Source organism: Heterodontus francisci, chromosome 15, assembly GCF_036365525.1.
Source record: "Heterodontus francisci isolate sHetFra1 chromosome 15, sHetFra1.hap1, whole genome shotgun sequence".
NCBI lineage: Eukaryota > Metazoa > Chordata > Chondrichthyes > Heterodontiformes > Heterodontidae > Heterodontus > Heterodontus francisci.
Genome location: NC_090385.1, coordinates 19,839,354 through 19,859,462, shown reverse-complemented (window position 1 = coordinate 19,859,462; position 20,109 = coordinate 19,839,354). Strand labels below are relative to the sequence as shown.

Here is a 20,109-nt window from a genome sequence, read left to right as displayed (position 1 = left end):
GAAGATGACCACCAATGCATCCACTATTTCTAGGGCCACTTCCTTAAGTACTCTGGGCTGTAGATTATCAGGCCCTGGGGATTTATCGGCCTACAATCCCATCACTTTCCCCAACACCATTTTTCTACTAATACTGATTTCCTTCAGTTCCTCCCTCTCACTGAGCCCTGTGTTCCCCAACATTTCTGGTATGATATTTGAGTCCTCCTTTGTGAAGACAGAACCAAAATATGCATTTAGTTGGTCAGCCATTTCTTTGTTCCCCATAATAAATTCCCCTGTTTCTGACTGTAAGGGACCTACTTTTGTCTTCAATCTTTTTCTCTTCACAAACCTATAAAAAACTGACTGTAAAAGTTTCATGCTCCCCGCAAGCTTACTCTCGTATTCTATTTTCCCCTTCTTAAATCAATCCCTTGGTCCTCCTTTGCTGAATTCTAAACTGCTCCCAATCCTCAGGCCTGTTTTTTTCTGGCAAATTTGTATGCCTCTTCCTTCGATCTGATGCCATCTCTAATTTCCCTTGTAAGCCATGGTTTGGCTACTTTTGTGCCAGACAGGAATAAACAATTGTTGCAGTTCACCCATGCACTCTTTGAATGTTTCCCAATGCCTATCCACCGTCATCCCTCCCACGCCTCATATTTTCGTAGTTTCCCTTATTAAGATTCAGGACCCTAGTCTCAGAATCAACTACGTCATTCTCCATCTTGACGAAGAATTCTATCATATTATGGTTGCTCATCCCCAAGGGGTCTCGCACAACTAGATTTTCAATTATTCCTCTCTCGTTACACAATACCCAGTCTAGGATGGCCTGTTCTCTAGTTGGTTCTTCAGTATTGGTCCAGAAAACCATCCCATATACACTCCATGAATTTCTCCTCTACAGTATTGTGACAAATTTGATTTGCCCAATCTATATGTAGATGAAAGTCACCCATAATTACAGATGTTCCTTTATCGTATGCGGCTCTAATTTCCTGTTTAATGCCATTCCCAACATCACCACTACAGTTTGGGGGGAGGGGGGGGGCTATATACAATCCCCACTAACGTTTTTTTGCCCCTTAGTGTTTCTCAGCTCTACCCATACAAATTCCACACCGTCAGAGCTAATATCCTTCCTCACTATTGCGTTAATTTCCTCTTTAACCAGCAATGCAACTCCACCGCCTTTTACTTTTTGTCTGTCCTTCCTAAATACTGAATACCCCGGGTGTTCATTTCCCATCCCCGGTCACCCTGCAGCCATGTCCCCGTAATCCCGACTATATCATACCCGTTTACATCTATTTGCGCGATTAATTCATCTACTTTATTGCAAATGCTCTGTGCATTAAGGCACAAAGCCTTAAGACTTGTCTTTTTAACATTACCTGTCTCCTTCCCACTATTTTTCACTGTGGCCCTGTTTGATTCTGGCCCTTGATTTCTTTGCCTGTCACTTTTCTTATTCCCCTTACTGTCTTTTGTTGTTGTCTTTGATTCCCCCCTCCTCTGACTCCTTGCAAAGGTTCCCATCCCCCTGCCATTTTAGTTTAAACCTTCCCCAACCACTCTAGCAAATACTCCCCCCTAGGACATCAGTCCTGGTCCTGCCCAGGTGTAACCCGTCCAGTTTGTACTGGTCGCACCTCCTCCAGAACCGATCCCAATGTCCCAGGAATCTAAAACCCTCCCCCTCACACCATCTCTTCAGCCACGTATTCATCCGATATATCCTGCTATTTCTACTCTGACTAGCACGTGGCACTGGTAGTAATCCTTGATTTAAGATGTATTTAGATGAACACTTGAAACTAGATAGCCGGCATGGACAAAGTGGGCCGAAGGGCCTGTTTCTGTGCTGTATAACTCTATGACTCTATGACACAGGCTGATCCTTCTCCAAATCAGCAGTCAGTCTGAAGGTGACAGCAAAAGGGCAGGGCAAGGCAAAGACTCTCGTTGGCAAATGGCCACATAAGACACAGGGAGCCATTAAGTATTTGTGTCCAAGAAGCACCTTTATTGTTTGAACTTTCAGGCAGTGTAAAGTTTGTAGTTTTTGTAAACGTGTCCCAAGGTGCTCTACAGAAGCGTAATCAGACAAATACTGAAACCGAGCCAAAGAAGGAGATGTTAGGTGGAGTGACTAAAAGCTTAGTCAAAGAGGTAGGTTGTTAAAAAGGGTCCCAAAGGACAAGTTTACGGAGGCAATACTACAGCTTCGGACCTAGATGGTCATTGCTATGTGTTAATCGTTTACTGTTCACTAAATCAAATTGGCAGTTTATGGTGTTTATTCTTGGACCTACCAAAATCAAGGATATCACATGAGGAATGTGTAGCATGTAAATAATTGGAATACAATAACAAGAGTTCTTGAATCGACTGCAGGATTTGCAACATTTACCTTGATATTGGACAAGTAAAAACTATTTCTCCATCACTTTTCTTGACTGCCTCCATGCTATCAGACTGCTTGTCTGACATCGTCCTGATCAATCATAATTCCCTTCAGTTCAACATGCAGAACAAAGCCATCACCCTGAGCTAGCTTTACCACCTTGGAGTCACCTTGATTGCAAGAAGACCCCAGTTATCTGTTCCACTCAAAGCGAATTGTTATGAAGTGGCCGTTAGACATTCAACTAGGGCAGGTAGGCAGCAGGAAGGAGGGGGTTCTCACAAGTGGCATTGGAAACATGTATAGGTGCAGTGCCACAATCCTCTTGACCACAGCATGGACAAATGTTACACAAATGGTGGCTTCATGGCAGACAGCAAGCTTCAGACATACAAATCTGTATACTAAACAGGTTTATTCATTTTTAGGGCAGGTCCTCACATGAGGGATTTTGACAAAGACCCCCCGTGAGGTTGCCACCCCTCACTATTACAACCTATAATTGTATTTTATTAAATGAGAGATGGGTGAGAGGAGCAGGAGAAAGTGAAGAAAGCAGCAAGTTATGAGCTGGAATCCACTGCAAAAGGAAAACTTTACAGGGCTGTGGAGCAAGAGCAGGCGTGTGTGACTAATTGAATAGCTTTTTCAAATAGCCAGCACAGGCATGATGGAGTGAATGGCCTCTTTCTGTGCTGTATGATAGTGATTCTAACAGGAAGAGGTGAAAGGGAAAGTCAAAAACTAGATTAACTCTAACCCCACCCTCATTACGACAGAGAGGGACAGAACAGGAAACAAATGAAACAAATGCAAACTTACCACATAACTCTCTCTTATAGGAGAGAGAAATCATGAGTGTGATCGACTAGATGAATGCATGGTGCTTGGGCTCTGAAAAGAAGGGGGAATGTGCAGTAAATTAACACAGAGCTCCAGCAAAAAACATCCACAAAAATTCATCAGGTTTTAATTTGGTGTGTTAGCTTTCTGAATTACTATAATTGCATCGCCAAATGGGAGTGAGTTTGGTGTATATTACACCCAGAACAGATTTTAAAAATACACAACAGTGCAGAAATCTGTAATTAAAAGATTCGAAAGCAGCAGCCTCAATTTAAAGTGGGCATGTTGCCATTATTTTCTTTTCCGGCTTTAATTTTCATTTACAATGTTTCCTGAAGACAGTAATCCGTGTTGCAGTATGGTTTCACAGATGGCACCAGTCCATTGATTAAAACAGAAGTGTGATTATTTTAGCATCTTTCAACTCCACTTTTGGTTTGTTTATTTTAGGCTTTTTGTTCTACCCCACTCTCCCACACTGGGTGTAAACCTTGGTGTGGTGCAGTTCCCTGGGAACCTGCTGCTCTCCGGTATCTCACAGGTTATTTGATTGTTGGGACATCATAGGTGAACTTATATTTTTTATCCGTTTGTGGGATGTGGGCATCGCTAGCTAGGCCAGCATTTATTGTCCATCCCTAATTGCCCTTGAACTGAGTGGCTTTCTTGGCATTTCAGAGGGCATTTTAAGAGTCAACCACATTGCTGTAGGTCTGGAGTCACATGTAGGCCAGACCAGGTAAGGATGGCAAATTTCCTTCCCTAAAAGGACATTAGTGAACCAGATGGGTTTTTACAACAATCGACAATGGTTTCATGGTCATCATTAGACTAGCTTTTAATTTCAGATTTATTAATTGAATTCAAACTTCACCATTTGCCGTGGTGGGATTCAAAACCATGCCCCCAAAGCATTAAGACTGGGCTTTGGATTACTACTCCAGGACTATTACCACTACACCCCCGCCTCGCTTTATCTCTGTGCTCACCTGATGTTCACATATGGCCCCTTTCTAACATGCATCATTCCACAGTTATCAGGATAACATGAAGTAGTATAATTGACCTCTACTGGGATGAAGAGCAGGACAGTTAGCCAGGGTTCCTATTTCTGATCACTATCCACTGATTGCCCCCTGGAAAAAGAATTCAACCCAGACTCCAGCCCTTAACCCCATTCAACCACAAATCACAAGGTGTTAATTTTGTACTTTGGAGACAGTATAATGTTGTCATTAGGCTTAATGAATGAATTGGTACGAATACATTACAAGGAAATTATATATAAAGCAATGCACTTTACTATTGTACAATACACTTCTTGTAGAGCTCTTCGAACTTGGCATCTCCACTATTAGCAATCCCCATAAACACTGGGATTTCACCCTTGTGTTTATGGTCTCTCCAGATACATCCCAAATTTTGAAGGGCAAAACCTGTAATTGTTCTGCTAAATGTACAAAAAGTTCAGAAATCAATAATTACATTTCTCTAAAATCCTAGTGACAACACTGAATCCACTTTATTAAATGATTTTCTTGATTCCAGTCCAATATAGTGCTACAGTAGCCAGCAGGAAAAGGGATTAATCTCATGGATTTCTTAATAAGTATTGAAAAAATAAACTAATTACAACATTCAGAGAAAATATACAGAAAACTAGTAGAGCAAAAAATTAGCATATCAATACTATCTGCTGAATGCTTTGAATCCCAAAGGAAATGAACTCTGCACATAAATATGGAATACGGTATCTGTGATTTAAAAAAAACTCAGGAGTTGTATGGAGAGACAGTTTTCAATTACTAGTCAAGGGAAATACATTTACAACTTCAAGGTCTGTTTTTTTTAAAAAAAAGATCCTTTTGCATATAATCAATTTTTGAATATATACAAGATCCCACATTCTATTGGTAGAACATAATCATAAATCTATAACTAACTGCTGAAGTCATCAATACAAATACCTTGACCTACCTCATCTTTTGCAGTAATGGTGCGTGCTACAGGGGGAGACCGTGGTGGGGATGAATTCACACTGTTGAGAGCAACAAAAGATTATCAGGGATATGTAAAGTCACACTAAAAGTGGCACAACATAGTCATTTATTCTCAAATCTCCCTCCTGCAGTAATCTCAGCTCCTCTTCCTGAAGGTGCTGAATCTTACTGGAATAGGTTTCCACCGATCCTGAGTGCTTTCAGATACCTCATGTAAATAATCATTCTTCATGAAGGAGCCCAGTAAACAGCCTCTATGACTGTGTGGGGTATCGAGCGTGTCAACACCTTCCAGCAAGAACCATTTGATAGTGATCAGAAGAAACGACCAGACAATTTCTCGCTTTCCTAGCTCAGGGGTTAGGCGAATTGCAGCAGACTATCTTCTGCTTGGCTGAGATCAGCTAACAGGTATTAAACTGGGCACCATCCTGGCTTTTATGGATTAGAATACACAAAGAATTATATTTATCCGTTAAGCCACTGGGAAAGTGGACAATGATATAAAACTGCACCGTATCTGAAAGCTAAATCTGACTGTTCTGCGATATCCTTACTGTTATGGCCAGCTTGAAGATTGGGGATATGTTCTTGGTCCGAACCCAATCATCACTTACTTCCGAGCCCACGTACAATCTGAGAAATTCATCTGACTTTTTTTTTACACTTTTTCTTAACAAAACTTCAGGTGTTACAAAGATTAGGAATTGATTTTTAAAATATATTCCCATCACCGACCTGAGTATTCTACCAGAACTGGGGTTATATCAATCAGCAAAGATTGAACAGACTGAGGGATTCCCTGATAGAGATCTTTAAGATTATAACAGGGTTGATAAAGTAGATGTTTCCACTTGTAGGGGAGAGAAACTAAAAATATAAGACCTTAATATAAGATTGCCACTAATGAATCCAATAGTGAATTCAGGAGAAACTACAGAATCAGAGCATGGTTAGAATGTGGAATTCACTACCACATAGAGTAGTTCAGGCCAATAGCATAGATGCATTTAACGGGAAATTAGATAATCATGAGGGGGGAAAAGAATAGAAGGCTTTGCTAACAGATTTAGATGGATGGGCGAGAGGACGCTCGTGTGGAGCATAAACACCAGCATAGATCAGTTGAGCCGAATGGTCTGTTTCTGTGCTGTACATTCTTATTTATTTATTTTATATTTAGAGATACAGCACTGAAACAGGCCCTTCGGCCCACTGAGTCTGTGCTGACCAACAACCACCCATTTTATACTAATCCTACATAACCCCATATTCCCTACCACATCCCCATCATTCTCCTACCACCTACCTACACTAGGGGCAATTTATAATGGCCAATTTACCTATCAACCTGCAAGTCTTTGGCTGTGGGAGGAAACCGGAGCACCCGGCGGAAACCCACGCAGTCACAGGGAGAACTTGCAAACTCCGCACAGGCAGTACCCAGAACTGAACCCAGGTCGCTGGAGCTGTGAGGCTGCGGTGCTAACCACTGTGCTGCCCATTCTATGAAATTCAATGGCCATTGTGGCTCCTATAACTGCTGTCTCTTGTTTCACTCAAGTCCCAAGTATACTGTCTGCATCACTATTTTGATACTGAGATAGTGTCCAACTATAACTCTTTCTCAGGATCTAATACCGAGTAAGCTTTGGAAAACCAAACTTACCATCACCAAGCCACTATTTGATTTATCAAATACAGTCTCCTCCCATTTTCAATTGTTAATAATAAGATCTCCAAAAACACTAATGTTTGATAAATCCCTGATTCAGGATTAACATATTTTTGTTCCCAGTTTACACAAAGCGGTTCCAAATAGGAATATAAAGGTGCACTATTTCTAGATACTGTGCCAATTTTTCTGTGTTAGGTTTCCCACCATTTAAAGGATCAATGGCCCGGATTTTGTGGTCAGTGGCAAAGTGATGGTGCTCGCTTCTGACCTCGAAGAAAGCTACCCACCACGATCTAGCGATCTGTGTGGTCTGGATTTCACCTTTCCCAACATTAATTTTAATCTGGCGTCAAGTCAGGGGGATCTCTAGGTGTCCGGCAACAGTGATGTCATCAAGCAGGGTGAGCAGGCAATCACACTTGAAGAATTCTCAGACAGCAAACCAGGAAGTTAAAAGTACTGATTATCCTTCACTTTTAAATATCATTTTACAGAGAGCGAAATAAAGATTGGGACATACACATGGGATTAAGGTAAAAGCACCTTTTCCTTTTCCCCAACAGGTACCTGCTTCGACCAATTGTTTATCCACTCTCAGAATCTACCTTGCATTTTTATTATTTCAAGTTTCAGTAGCAGCATTTCATGAGAAATTTTATCAAAGACTTTTTGTTAATCTAGACCATGTCACATGGCTTTCCACTGTCCATTTGGGATGTTAAATTGCTCAAAGAAGTCAATGATCATCAGGCAGGATCCTCCCCTTCTGAAGTCATGCTGGCTTGCATTTATTAGTTTTCCATAGAGGTAACTAAGTTTGTTCCCGATTCAATTGGTTTCAAACTAGGTACTGATGTTAAACTCATGAATATATAAAAGCTAAAGTTATACATGTCTTATTTCATGAACTTTAATAATTCTTTAGCAGGTCAGTACAATGAAATTAATATGATTCTTAAAACAATCCCTGGTTTCAGGATCTAACTCATATTGGTGATGAGCAACATAAGAGTTTGAACAGGCTGCTGGTTTCACAATTTTAGACCCAGCGGTGGGCATGTTGGTGCCAACAATATATTGATGCACAGCTTCTCTTTAATCTCATATGCACTTCAGTTTTTAAATATTTCCTGTGACTAAGAAAAAGCATCCCTCCCCCCCCCCCCCCATGCTGAATTGGCTAGTAACTACTTGTGATTTGGCAGGATAATGCCCTTTATTTTCTCATTGAAATATAATGCTTTAATTTTAAGCTCCGATGTCACATTTTGAGAAACAAAAGAGTTGTAAAAAGAGCAGGTGATGGATTCTGATGGTCTATAATTTTTAGAATGTTCTAATTTGCCAGCAATGAACTGATGTTAATGAACAACCCTGGGGTGGCTTTTTGCCAATATAGTGTCTGGCACATACAAAGCAATGTGTGGGAAACTGGAAGAAAGAAAGAAAGAATAAATCAAGATACCCTTTTTATCTTCATCCAAATAACATGCTCGAACTATTAAAACATGTAAGTTCTGGATTGTTATTTTTTGCAATTAGTTTGTGGGCTATTAGAGACACTGGCAAGGTTTTTTTTGCCCATCCGTAATTGACCCGATGTGGTGGCAAAATGTCTTTCTCTTTGAACTGCTGCCATCCCTGTGGTGAGGAAAATCCCATGATGGTGCTTGGTCGGGAATTCCATCATATTGGCCCAGCAACGATGAAGGAATGGCAGCATTTGGCCAAGTCCTTACCTGGTCTAGCCTACATGTGACTCTAGACCCACATGTGGTTGACTCTTAATTGCTCTCTGAAATGGCCTACCAAGCCATTCAGTTGCACAAAACTTGAAAAGGAATAAAACTGGACGGAACACCCAGCATCGACCTAGGCACCGGAAACAACAACCCCAAACCCAGACCTGTCGAGCATGCAAAGTCCTCCTTTCTAACATCTAGAGGCTTGTGCCAAAATTGGGAGAGCTGTCCCACTGACTAGTCAAGCAACAGCCTGACATTGTCAGACTCACAGAAACATATCTTACATCCAATGGCCCAGACACTACCATCACTATTCCTGGGTTGTCCTGTCCCACCTGCAGGACAGACCTACCAGAGGTGGCGGCACAGTGGTATACAGTCGGGATGGAGTTACCCTGGGAGTCCTCAACATTGACTCCGGACCCTATAAAGTCTCATGGCATCAGGTCAAACATGGGCAAGGAAACCTCCTGCTAATTACCACCGACTACCCTCCTCAGCTGATGAATCAGTACTCCTCCATTTTGAACGCCACTTGGCAGAAGCACCAAGGGTGGCAAGGGCACAGAATGTACTCTGAGTGGGGCATTTCAATGCTCATCACCAAGACGGGCTTGATAGCACCACTATAGACTGAGCTGGCCGAGTCAGAAAAGACTCATCTGCCAGACTGGCTCAGCAGCAGATGGTGAGGGAACCAAGAGGGAAAAACCTACTAGTACTTTTCTTCACCAATCTACCTGTCACAGATGCATCTCTCCATGACTGTATTGGTAGGAGTGACCACCGCACAATCCTTGTGAAAATGAAGTCCCATCTTCATATTGAGGATACCCTCCATCCTGTTGTGTGGCACTATCACCGTGCTAAATGGGATAGATTCAGAACAGATCCAGCAGCTCAAAACTGGACATCCATTAGGCGCTGTGGGCCATCAGCAGCAGCAGAATTGTATTCAACCATAATTTGTAACCTCATGACTCGGCATATCCCCCACTCTACCATTACCATCAAGCCAGGAGACCAACCCTGGTTCAATGAAGAGTGCAGGAGGGCATGCCAGGAGCTTCACCAGGCATACCTCAAAATGAGGTGTCAACCTGGTGAGGCAACAACCCAGGACTATCTGCGTGCCAAACAGCAAAAACAGCACACAGTAGATCGAGTTAAGCGATCCCACAACCAACGGATCAGATCATAGCTCTGCAGTCCTGCCACATCCATTTGTAAATGGTGGTGGAGAAATAAACAACTGACAGGAGGAGGAAGCTCCACAAACATCCCCATCCTCAATGATAGAGGAGCCCAGCACATCAGTGTGAAAGAAAAGGCTGAAGCATTTGCAACCATCTACAGCCAGAAGTGCCGAGTGGATGATCCATCTCGGCCTCCTCCTGAGGTCACCAGCATCACAGATGCCAGTCCTCAGCCAATTTGATTCACTCTATGTGATATCAAGAAACGGCTGAAGGCACTGGATACTGCAAAGACTATGGGCCCCGATAACATTCTGGCAATAGTACTGAAGACTTGTGCTCCAGAATTGGCCGCGCCCCTAGCCAAGCTGTTCCAGTACAGCTACAACACTGGCATCTACTTGACAATGTGGAAAATTGCCCAGGTATGTCCTGTACAAAAAGCAGGACAAATCCAATCCGGCCAATTACTGCCCCATCAGTCTACTCTCGATCATCAGTAAAGTGATGGAAGGTGTCGTTTACAGTGCTATCAAGCGCCACTTAAAAAGCAATAACCTGACGCTCAGTTTGGGTTCCACTAGGGCCACTCAGCTCCTGACCTCATTACAGCCTTGGTCCAAACATGGACAACAAAGCTGAACACAAGAGGCGAGTTGAGAGTGACTGCCCTTGATATTAAGGCAGCATTTCACCGTGTATAGCATCAAGGAGCCCCAGCAAAATTGAAGTCAATGGGAATCAGGAGGAAAACTCTCCACTGGTTAAAGGCCAATCATCTCAGCACCAGGACATTGCTGCAGAAGTATCTCAGGGTAGTGAGCTAGGCCCAACCATCTTCAGCTGCTCATCAATGACCCTCCCTCCATCAAAAGGTCTGAAGTGGGGATGTTTGCTAATGATTGTATGATGTTGAGTACCATTCGCAACACCTCAGATACAGGAAGCAGTCTGTCTGCATATGCAGCAAGACCTGGACAACATTCAGGCATGGGCAGATAAGTGCCAAGTAACATTTGTGCCACAGAAGTGCCAGGCAATGATAATCTGCAACAAGAGAGGATCTAACCATCTCCCCTTGACATTCAATGTCATTACCATCGCTGAATCCCTCATTATCAACATGCTGGGGGCTACTATTGACGAGAAACTGAACTGGATCCACCGCCTGACTCCCCATAGCCTGTCTACCATCAAGGCACAAGTCAGGAGTGTGATGGAATACTCTCCATTTGCTTGGATGGGTGCAGCTCCAAAACTCAGGAAGCTCGAAACCATCCAGGACAAAGCAGCCTGCTTGATCAGCATCTCATCCACCACCTTAAACATTGTTACAGCCAGGTGAGGAGGGGGGTCTCCAGGCTCCCCTTTTGCCCCTTCTCTTGTTTGACCGCAACAGGGTTCATCCTTTTTAATAGTGGTTGAACTTACCATCTCAGTGTTCGAACTTACCATCTCAGTGTTCCTGCTCCTGTTCCTCTAATGCGATTGCAAAAGAACCAGACAGGTTTTCTTGAGTTTAACCAAGGGAGATGCAAGTTTATTACTCCTAACACTTTAATCTGGTTAAGAATACGCTACACATTCACACGAGAGTCACACACACACAACTGGATTGCAGAGGGAAAAGAGAGTTGGTTGTTGGAATAAAGTCGGGAATAAATGGAATTTAAATACAGTTTGTGAGTTCAATAGTCCTCAGCTGAAATTGTATTCCGTACGTCCTAGCTGGGCCATGGGCACGGTGGTGGGCTTGCTTTGATCTAGGCTGCTGAAGGGAGAAGAGGGGTTGATCTCATCCCCTGGTTGCTGGCTGTGGCAGCCTGTAGGCTTGAGGGGGTTCCCAGTCACAGTTGGATCTTCTCTTGATACTTTCTGGAGAGAGGGGGAGCCTGCTTCATTGATGGCTTTTCAGTCACTCCTCTGCTTTCTGTGTGGCAAAGCTTAGTCTCTCCAGAGCTGCGCAGGCAGTCACTTGACTCTTTCAATGAGGTTTTTTCTGGAATCTCATGAGATTCAATGTGTTACATACTTCAAGATGTCCTGTCACACTAGGAGGGGGGTTGGCTCTTGCGAAGTTAATAGGTGTAGATGGCCTTGAAAACCATGTTGATAAGGCCAAACTAGGTAATTCAATCACAGAGCCACCCATTGTTCTGGCTATTTTGTCTCCAGTTTTAATCTTCTGGTGTTTCAAATGTAAATTGCAGTGGCCACCTTGGCTGTCTATTTTTAAAAAAAATAGTTACTTAAGATTTTTCCATTAAAAGTCTAATGTAAGGTTCCAACCGATAAAATTAATATTTCCCATTTGGCATATAGGGTTTTCATGACACCTTCGTACCACGCAGAATGAAATGTGACGACAGGAACATTCATTCACTCTCAAATTCATCCATGAATCTTAGAATGGTTACAGCTGGTTTTTCTCTGCAACAGCAATGCTGATTTAATCCCCTTTTCTCTTGGAGTCTGTCTGGGATTGTCCTGTGTTGTCAAATGGGTTTAAAGTTTCTTTAGTATCAATTTGTAATACCCTGGAGATAGGCATCTTGATAAACATGTGGGCGTTGGGGAAGCTTGGGGTTTGCAAATTTCCAGTGTTGTTTAAGGCAAGTTCTCCTGTAGGTACAAGCTTAAACCCCTCAAGTGCTGTTTCTGCAACACGTGGTTTTAACCATTCAGGTTCCAGTACCTTGATAATTTCTCTCCCTATGGTGGTATTGGATAATAAATTGGTTTTTAGACCCTGTGAGGTGTCTGAGATTTCCTCTGGGCCCTTGTTCTTGCTGAATTCTGAAGTGAAATTGTGGGATTTGATTAGTTTTGGGCTTGAATCCTGATCATTGGATTCTGCAGTGGGTAGATCCACTCTGACCTCACTTTTAGTCTTCTGCTGAGTCACACAAGTACTGCTCACTTTAGGGCATTTTTTGTTTCCTTTTTCTCTTTACTGTGGAGAAGGACTCTTTCCTAATTGCCCCCATGTCCTCTGGGACATTCCTGCTCGCAGGTACCTGTCCAGCTTTTACGACACTCCCTCCCCCCCCCCACCCATGGCACTTCAACTAGGTGAGGCATTGCCCTCACTGTTAGGGTGCCTTTTTGGGAACTTCTTGTCCCTGCAGGTTTCTGTAAATGCTGTGAGCAGCCTTGGTAGGGTGCTTCTTTGGCCTTCATTTACGTAGGAAGGGGTGGGGTCGAATTTTTCAGGATTGGCTGACCGGACAGTAGGGGGTTCCATTTGGGAATTCTCCTGGCCCTCCTTTAACCTGTCCTCACTGTCCTTTTCGTCCCCTTCCTCACTAACTGTCTGCTAGACTTATGCTTGTCTATCCCAGTTTGTCTTCGGCAGGGGTCCCTCACAATCCACCAGCATTCTGCTGAGGGGGTCCCCAAAAGCCAGTATGGGATTGAGGGGTGTAGGTTTTACTGCAGATTGGGGCTTCCCCACAACCTGGCACATGTGGCAAGTCTTACAGAACTCCACCACATCTTTGTGGAATTTTGGTCAGTCAAAATGCTATCTTAAGCGGGCTTTGTTTTTTTCATACACTGACATGTCAAGCCATTTATTGTAAGCTCGTGGGCCATTCTTAATATTTCTCTACGGTACCTCGGCAGCACCACTATCTGGTGAACCACTGTTCACTCTTTGTCCACAAGTCTGTAAGGAGATCCCCACTTCTTCATCAGCACCTCATTCTTCAAATAGTAGCACTCGGGGACTCCCTCTGCTTCAGTTTCAGTTTAAGCAGCCTGTGATAACTTCTTTAATACTGGGTCAGCTCGTTGGGCCTCAACAAGGGAAGATTGGTTTAACCCATTCCTTTGGTCCTTTAACTCCCCAAAGAAGGATTCAGACAACCAGACAGCAGGGTCATCTGTCTGCAGTGCCAGTTCAGTCCCCTGTGAGGGAGCTGGTTTGGACATGTCCGGAATCACCACACTATCAGGGAAATGCTGGGGACAGTCTCCTGCAACTGCCCCATATCTCTGACCTCCTTTGGTCTCTCTACCACTCGTGGAGAAGCTACCACATTCGCCACCGCCAGATCATTACCCAGGAGCAGGTCGACCCCCTCCACAGGTAAACTAGGGACAATCCCCACGGTCACCGGTCCCGAAACTAGGTCGCACTCCAAATGTACCCGATATAAAAAGGTATGGACATACTCCGCCCTCCAATACCATTCACTACCACTCTCGCATTCACTGCACTCTCTAGGGGAAAAGGTCATGCCTTTTCCCAGCAGAAGGGATCTGGTGGTCCCTGTATCCCCGAGTATGACAATGGGCATGCTTGCCCCACTCGATGGGTTTCTCTCCCTTTGGATACAAAAATCCTGATAACCTTCAGGGATCTTGTTATATTTTCCTGCACCCACAGCAGTATGTTTCCTGGGTCTTACTGCTGTTGCAGTTAAAGCCACAGCCTGCTCTGCTATGCTTTTGATCAGGGCCCCGTCTCCTGCACTGGTCTGGTGTGCCCTGATTAATCCTACAGGCTTTCCCCTTAGTTTCCAGCAGTCAGCTCGGATGTGACCTGCCTTGTTACAATGGAAGCATACAAGCCTCCGGGTCTCACTCCTGCTTTCAGCACCATCGTTTTTGGCTTGAGGAGGGCCCCGTGTGTCCAGCTTTCATTTTACGCCCAGGGCTGTTTGGGCTCCTATCACCCTCCCACCTTTTAGTCTTTCCGTGTTTGTGGGGTTGCCTAGGGTAGGGTTTCCCTTGGGGTGCAGACTTATACACGAGAACAAATTCATCAGCCAGCATTGCTGCCTGGCTCTGTGAACCTTTTGTTCCTCTACGTGGATTTTAATAGAAAGAGGAAGTGAGTTTTCCAATTCCTCAATAAGAATCACCTCTGAGGTTTTCATACGGGAGCTGTACTTTAAGGGCCCTTAACCACTGCTCAAAAGCCAGCTGCTTACTTATTTATTTTATTTATTTAGAAATACAGCACTGAAACAGGCCCTTCGGCCCACCGAGTCTGTGCCGACCATCATCCACCCATTTATACTAATCCTACACTAATCCCATATTCCTACCACATCCTCACCTGTCCCTATATTTCCCTACCACCTACCTATACTAGGGGCAATTTATAATGGCCAATTTACCTACCAACCTGCAAGTCTTTTGGCTTGTGGAAGGAAACCGGAGTACCCGGAGAAAACCCACGCAGACACAGTGAGAACTTGCAAACTCCACACAGGCAGTACCCAGAATCGAACCCGGGTCGCTGGAGCTGTGAGGCTGCGGTGCTAACCACTGCGCCACTTGTAAGATTTTTCCATTAAAAGTCTAATGTAAGGTTCCAACTGATGAAATTAATATTTTCCCTTTGACAGATAAGGTTTTCATGACAACATTCACTCCCTCCACCACTGACACACAGTGGCAGCAGTGTGTACCATAGACAATATGCACTACAGCAACTCAGCACACATCCCTTGGCAGCACTGCCCAAACCCGCGACCTCTTCCACCTAGGGAAGTGCAGCAGATACATGGGATCACCATGCAAGTTCCCCTCCAAGCCACACACCATCCTGACTTGGAAATATATCGCCGTTCCTTCATTGTCACTGAATCAAAATCCTGGAACTCCCTTCCTGACAGAACTGTAGGTATACCTGCACCAGATGGACTGCAGCGGTTCAGGAAGGCAGCTCATTACCACCTTCTCAAGGGCGATTTTGGATGGGCAACAAATGCTGGCCTGATCAGCGATGCCCACATCCATTCAGCAGAGTAGTGAGAATTCATATTTCTAACTTGAACCCTACAGATGGTGGAGAGGATTTGAAAAACCATGAGATAAGCCATTCGTACAGAATATCCAGCCTTTGTCCTCCTTTTGCAGCGACCGTGTTGATATAGCTGTTCCTGTAAGCATCTGGACAGTGACGACCTCCTGAATGTTGAGGATGGGGTACTCACCAATGGTGGTGTTTTTGAAGGTCAATGGAAGGTGGTTTCCCCTTTTCTTGTTGAAAACATTAATTTAAGATGACCATCTTCATTATGTCCAGTGTATTCAGAACAGATCTAGCAACTCAAAACTGGGCATCCATGAGGCGCTGTGGGCCATCAGCAGCAGCAGAATTGTATTCAACCACAATCTGTAAACTCATGACCCGGCATATCCCCCACTCTACCATTAACATCAAGCCAGGCGACCAAACCTGGATTAAATGAGGAGTGCAGGAGAACATGCCAGGAGCAGCACCAGGCAGATCTAAAAATGAGGTGCCAACCTGGTGTATCTACAACATAGATCTACATGCATTCTGAACAGCAGAAGCCACACATTATAGACAAAGCTAAGTGATCTCACAACCAATGGATAAAATCAAAGCTCTGCAGTTCTGCCACATCCAGTCATAAAAGGTGGTGGACAATTAAACAACTGGAGGAGGAGGCTCCATAAATATCCCCTCCTCAAAGATGGTGGAGCCCAGCACATTCGTACATAGAAACAGAGAGAGATGCAGCACTGAAACAGGCCCTTCGGCCCACCGAGTCTGTGCCGACCAACAACCACCCATTTGTACTAATCCTACGTTAATCCCATATTCCCTACCACATCCCCACCATTCTCCTACCGCCTACCGACACTAGGGGCAATTTACAATGGCCAATTTACCTATCAACCTGCAAGTCTTTGGCTGTGGAAGGAAACCGGAGCACCCGGCAGAAACCCACGTGGGCACAGGGAGAACTTGTAAACTCCGCACAGGCAGTACCCAGAACCGAACCCGGGTCACTGGAGCTGTGAGGCTGCGGTGCTAACCACTGCGCCACTGTGCCATACAAAAGACAATGCTGAAGCATTTGCAACTATCTTCAGCCAGAAGTGCCGAATGGATGATCCATCTCGGCCTCCTCCTGTGGTCCCCAGCATCACAGATGCCAGTCTTCAGCTGATCTGATTTACTCCATGTGATATCAAGAAACAGCTAAAGGCACTGGATACTGCAAAAGCTATGGGTCCTGACAACATCCTGGCTGTAGTACTGAAGACCAGTGCTCGAGAACTAACCATGCCCTTAACAAAGCTGTTCCAGTGCAGCTACAACACTGGCATATACTCCACAATGTGGAAAATTGCCCAGGTATGTCCTGTCCACAAAAAGCAGGACAAATCCAATCCGGCCACTTACCACCCCATCAGTCTACTCTCGATCATCAGTCAAAAGGATGTCGTTGTCCATGCTATTACGTGACACTTGCTCAGCAACAACTTGCTTACTGATGCTCAATTTGAGTTCTGCCAAGGGTACTCAGTTCCAGACCTCATTGCAGCCTTGGTCCAAACATGAACCAAACAGCTGAATTCTAGAGGGGAGATGAGAGTGATTGCCCTTAACATAAAAGAGCATTTGACAGAGTGTGGCATCAAGGAGCCCTAGCAAAACTGCAGTCAATGGGAATCGGGGGAAAACTCTCCACTGGTTGGAGTCATTCCTAGCGCAAAGGAAGATGGTTGTGGTCTCAGCCTCAAGACATTAAGGGCATTCCTCAGGGTAGAATCCTAGACCCAACCATCTCCAGCTGTTTCATCAATGACCTTCCCTCCATTATAAGAAGAGAAGTGGGGATGTTTGCTGATGATTGCATTGTGTTCAGTAACATTTGCAACTGCTCAGATACTGAAATAGTCCTGCATGCAGCAAAACCTGGATAACATTCAGGTTTGGGCTGATAAGTGGCAAGTAACATTTGTGCCACACAAATGCCAGGCAATGATGATCTCCAACAAGAGAGAATCTAACCATCGCCCCTTGACATTCAATGGAGTTACCATCACTGAACCCCCACTATCAACATCCTGAGGGTTACCACTGACTAGAAACTGAACTGGACTAGTCATATAAATACTGTGCCTAAAAGAGCAGTTTAAAGGCTAGGAATTCTGCAGCGAGTAACACATTTCCTGATTCCCCAAATCAGTCCACCACCTACAAGGCACAAGTCAGGAATGTGATGGAATAGTCTCCACTTGCCCGAACGGGTGCAGCTCTAACATTCAGGAAGCTCAACACTTTCCAGGACAAGGGCAGCCTGCTCGATTGGCACCCTATCCACCATCTTAAACATTCACTCCCTCCACCACCGGCACCTAGTGGCAGCAATCTACAAGATTGTTACGACCGACCACTCCAATCAAAGCCCCCAATCAAAATATATGATTCTGATAGTGGTGGGAGAAATGCACTGTTAATTCAATCCTGTCCCTCCACAGATCGCCTAACATATCATTTTTAAACTTTCCAAATTAAAGACCCAGCCAAATTGTACCATCTATTAGCCCCCAAATGAGGCTAACCAAACCAGGTATCTTTGAATCAACAAATTAACTGTTTAATTAGAAAAACTAAATTCTTAAACACTATGAAGATATAAACATTTAAAGTAGAAAAAATTAGTGTCCTTTCAAATTTACAGTCCTGCCGGAGGTGAAACTGTCCAAGGTTGCTTTAAGTCCTTGCAGCCATCCAATGGGGAAAAAAGGTTCAACAGTAGAACAGTCCGTAGCCTAATCCAGAAGTCGAAATTGTTGCTTTCCTTCTCCATCGATGAATTTCTACAATTAACAACTTGCAAACACTGATTAATCAATTTGGCTTTAGAATTTTTGAGGGATAAAAGATGGTCAGTCCCTTCCTTCAGTTGAAATCAGAGATCTCTGTTTTGGCTTGACTTTTTTAGAATTTTGAGAGAGTAAATAAATAAAGACTAAATACTCTTCTTTCAGTTTAAATGGTCTGGGAGCACTCCTTTCAGGTGCTAGCACACAGCTGCCTGTCTGTTTTTCTGCTAGAACTGGCTGTTTGCACTATAAGCCAGTTCAAAATTAAATTGTAACAAATGTATCTCAACGATGCTCAGTCCGAGTGGCTGTATCCCGGGACAACGAAAATGCATTCTTTGACTCAGCTTTTGGAGCCTGCTGCTTTAAAGCAGTACGGCTTCTTTTCCCAGCCTTAAAGGCACACCACATTCTTCCCAAAACAAAACTACAGGATCATAACAAAGATGCACTGCAACAACTCATCAAGCCTCGGCAGCACCTTTCAAACCCGCGACCTCTACCACCTAGAAGGATAAGGGCAGCAAGCGCATGGGAACACCATCACCTGCAAGTTCCCCTCCAAGTCACAAACCATCCTGACTTGGAATTCTATTGCCGTTCCTTCACTGTCGCTGGGCTAAAATCCTGGAACTCCCTTCCTAACAGCACTGTGGGTGTACCTACATCAGATGGACTGCAGCAGTTCAAGAAGGCAGCTCACCACCATCTTCTCAAGGACAATTAGGTATGGGCAATAAATACTGGCCTAGCCAGCTACACCCACATCCCGTGAATGCATTTTTAAAAAGCTCTTCATTTTGGAGTCAACAGCTGCATCTATGATAGAAGGAACCTCGGGAGAAGGTGGAGTAGAATTGTTCATGTAGCACTTCTGGCTGAAAATGCTTGCAAATACTTGTATTCTCATCCTGGTCAAGGATGGGAATGTTTATGAGTCTCATCCTTACGTTGCCACATTGTGCACCTTTATTAGTTGGGAGGAGTAAGCAGTAGATGGTAATCAGCAGGATATTTCCTTGACTCTGTTCAACCTGAAGCCATGGGATTCAGAGTAAATGTAGAGGACTCATGGGACTATCCTTTCGTGAGTCTATCCTGCCGATGGGACAAGGCATACCACGAGATGATGGTGGAGGAGTCTGCAACATTAGCTGTTTGATACCACTATCATGATACTTATGTTGTTTAACTGTGGGACTGCCATTTAGAACACAAGACCATAAAAGCATAAGAAATCAGAGCAGCAGCCAACCATATGGCCCCTCGAGCCTGCTCAGCCATTCAATACGATCATGATTAATCTTCTGCCTCAAATTCTCTTTCTCACCCACACCCCATATCCCTCAATTTTTTGAGTCACCAAAAATCTGTTTATCCCAGCCCTAAGTATGCTCAATGATGGAGCATCCACAACACTCTGGGGTAGTGAATTCCAAAGGTTCACAACCCTTTGAATGAAGAGGTTTCTCCTCATCTCAATTCCAAAAGACTGACCCCTTATCCGGAGACTGTGCCCGTGTTCTAGATTCCCTAGCCAAGGGAAACAACCTCTCAAGTGTGTACTCTTGTCATTCTGTATTCCTTATATACTCTGTATTCCTTCAGAATCTTGTATGTTTCAATGAGATCGCCTTTCATTCTTCTAAAC

The 20,109-nt window shown here is 44.1% G+C and overlaps 1 protein-coding gene across 3 annotated transcripts in view; it reads right to left on the bottom strand.

Moving 5' to 3' along the window:
* Positions 1 to 20,109, bottom strand: part of ophn1 (oligophrenin 1) — a 211,343-nt gene that overhangs the window by 15,797 nt on the left and 175,437 nt on the right. For all 3 annotated transcript variants that reach the window (XM_068047210.1, XM_068047211.1, XM_068047212.1), the window contains 2 exons: positions 5,216 to 5,276; positions 3,215 to 3,286 (listed from right to left, as the gene is read on the bottom strand). In XM_068047210.1, the coding sequence (XP_067903311.1) occupies positions 3,245 to 3,286; positions 5,216 to 5,276 (103 nt within the window). In that variant the 3' untranslated portion in view covers positions 3,215 to 3,244. The remainder of the gene's footprint in view (positions 1 to 3,214; positions 3,287 to 5,215; positions 5,277 to 20,109) is intronic.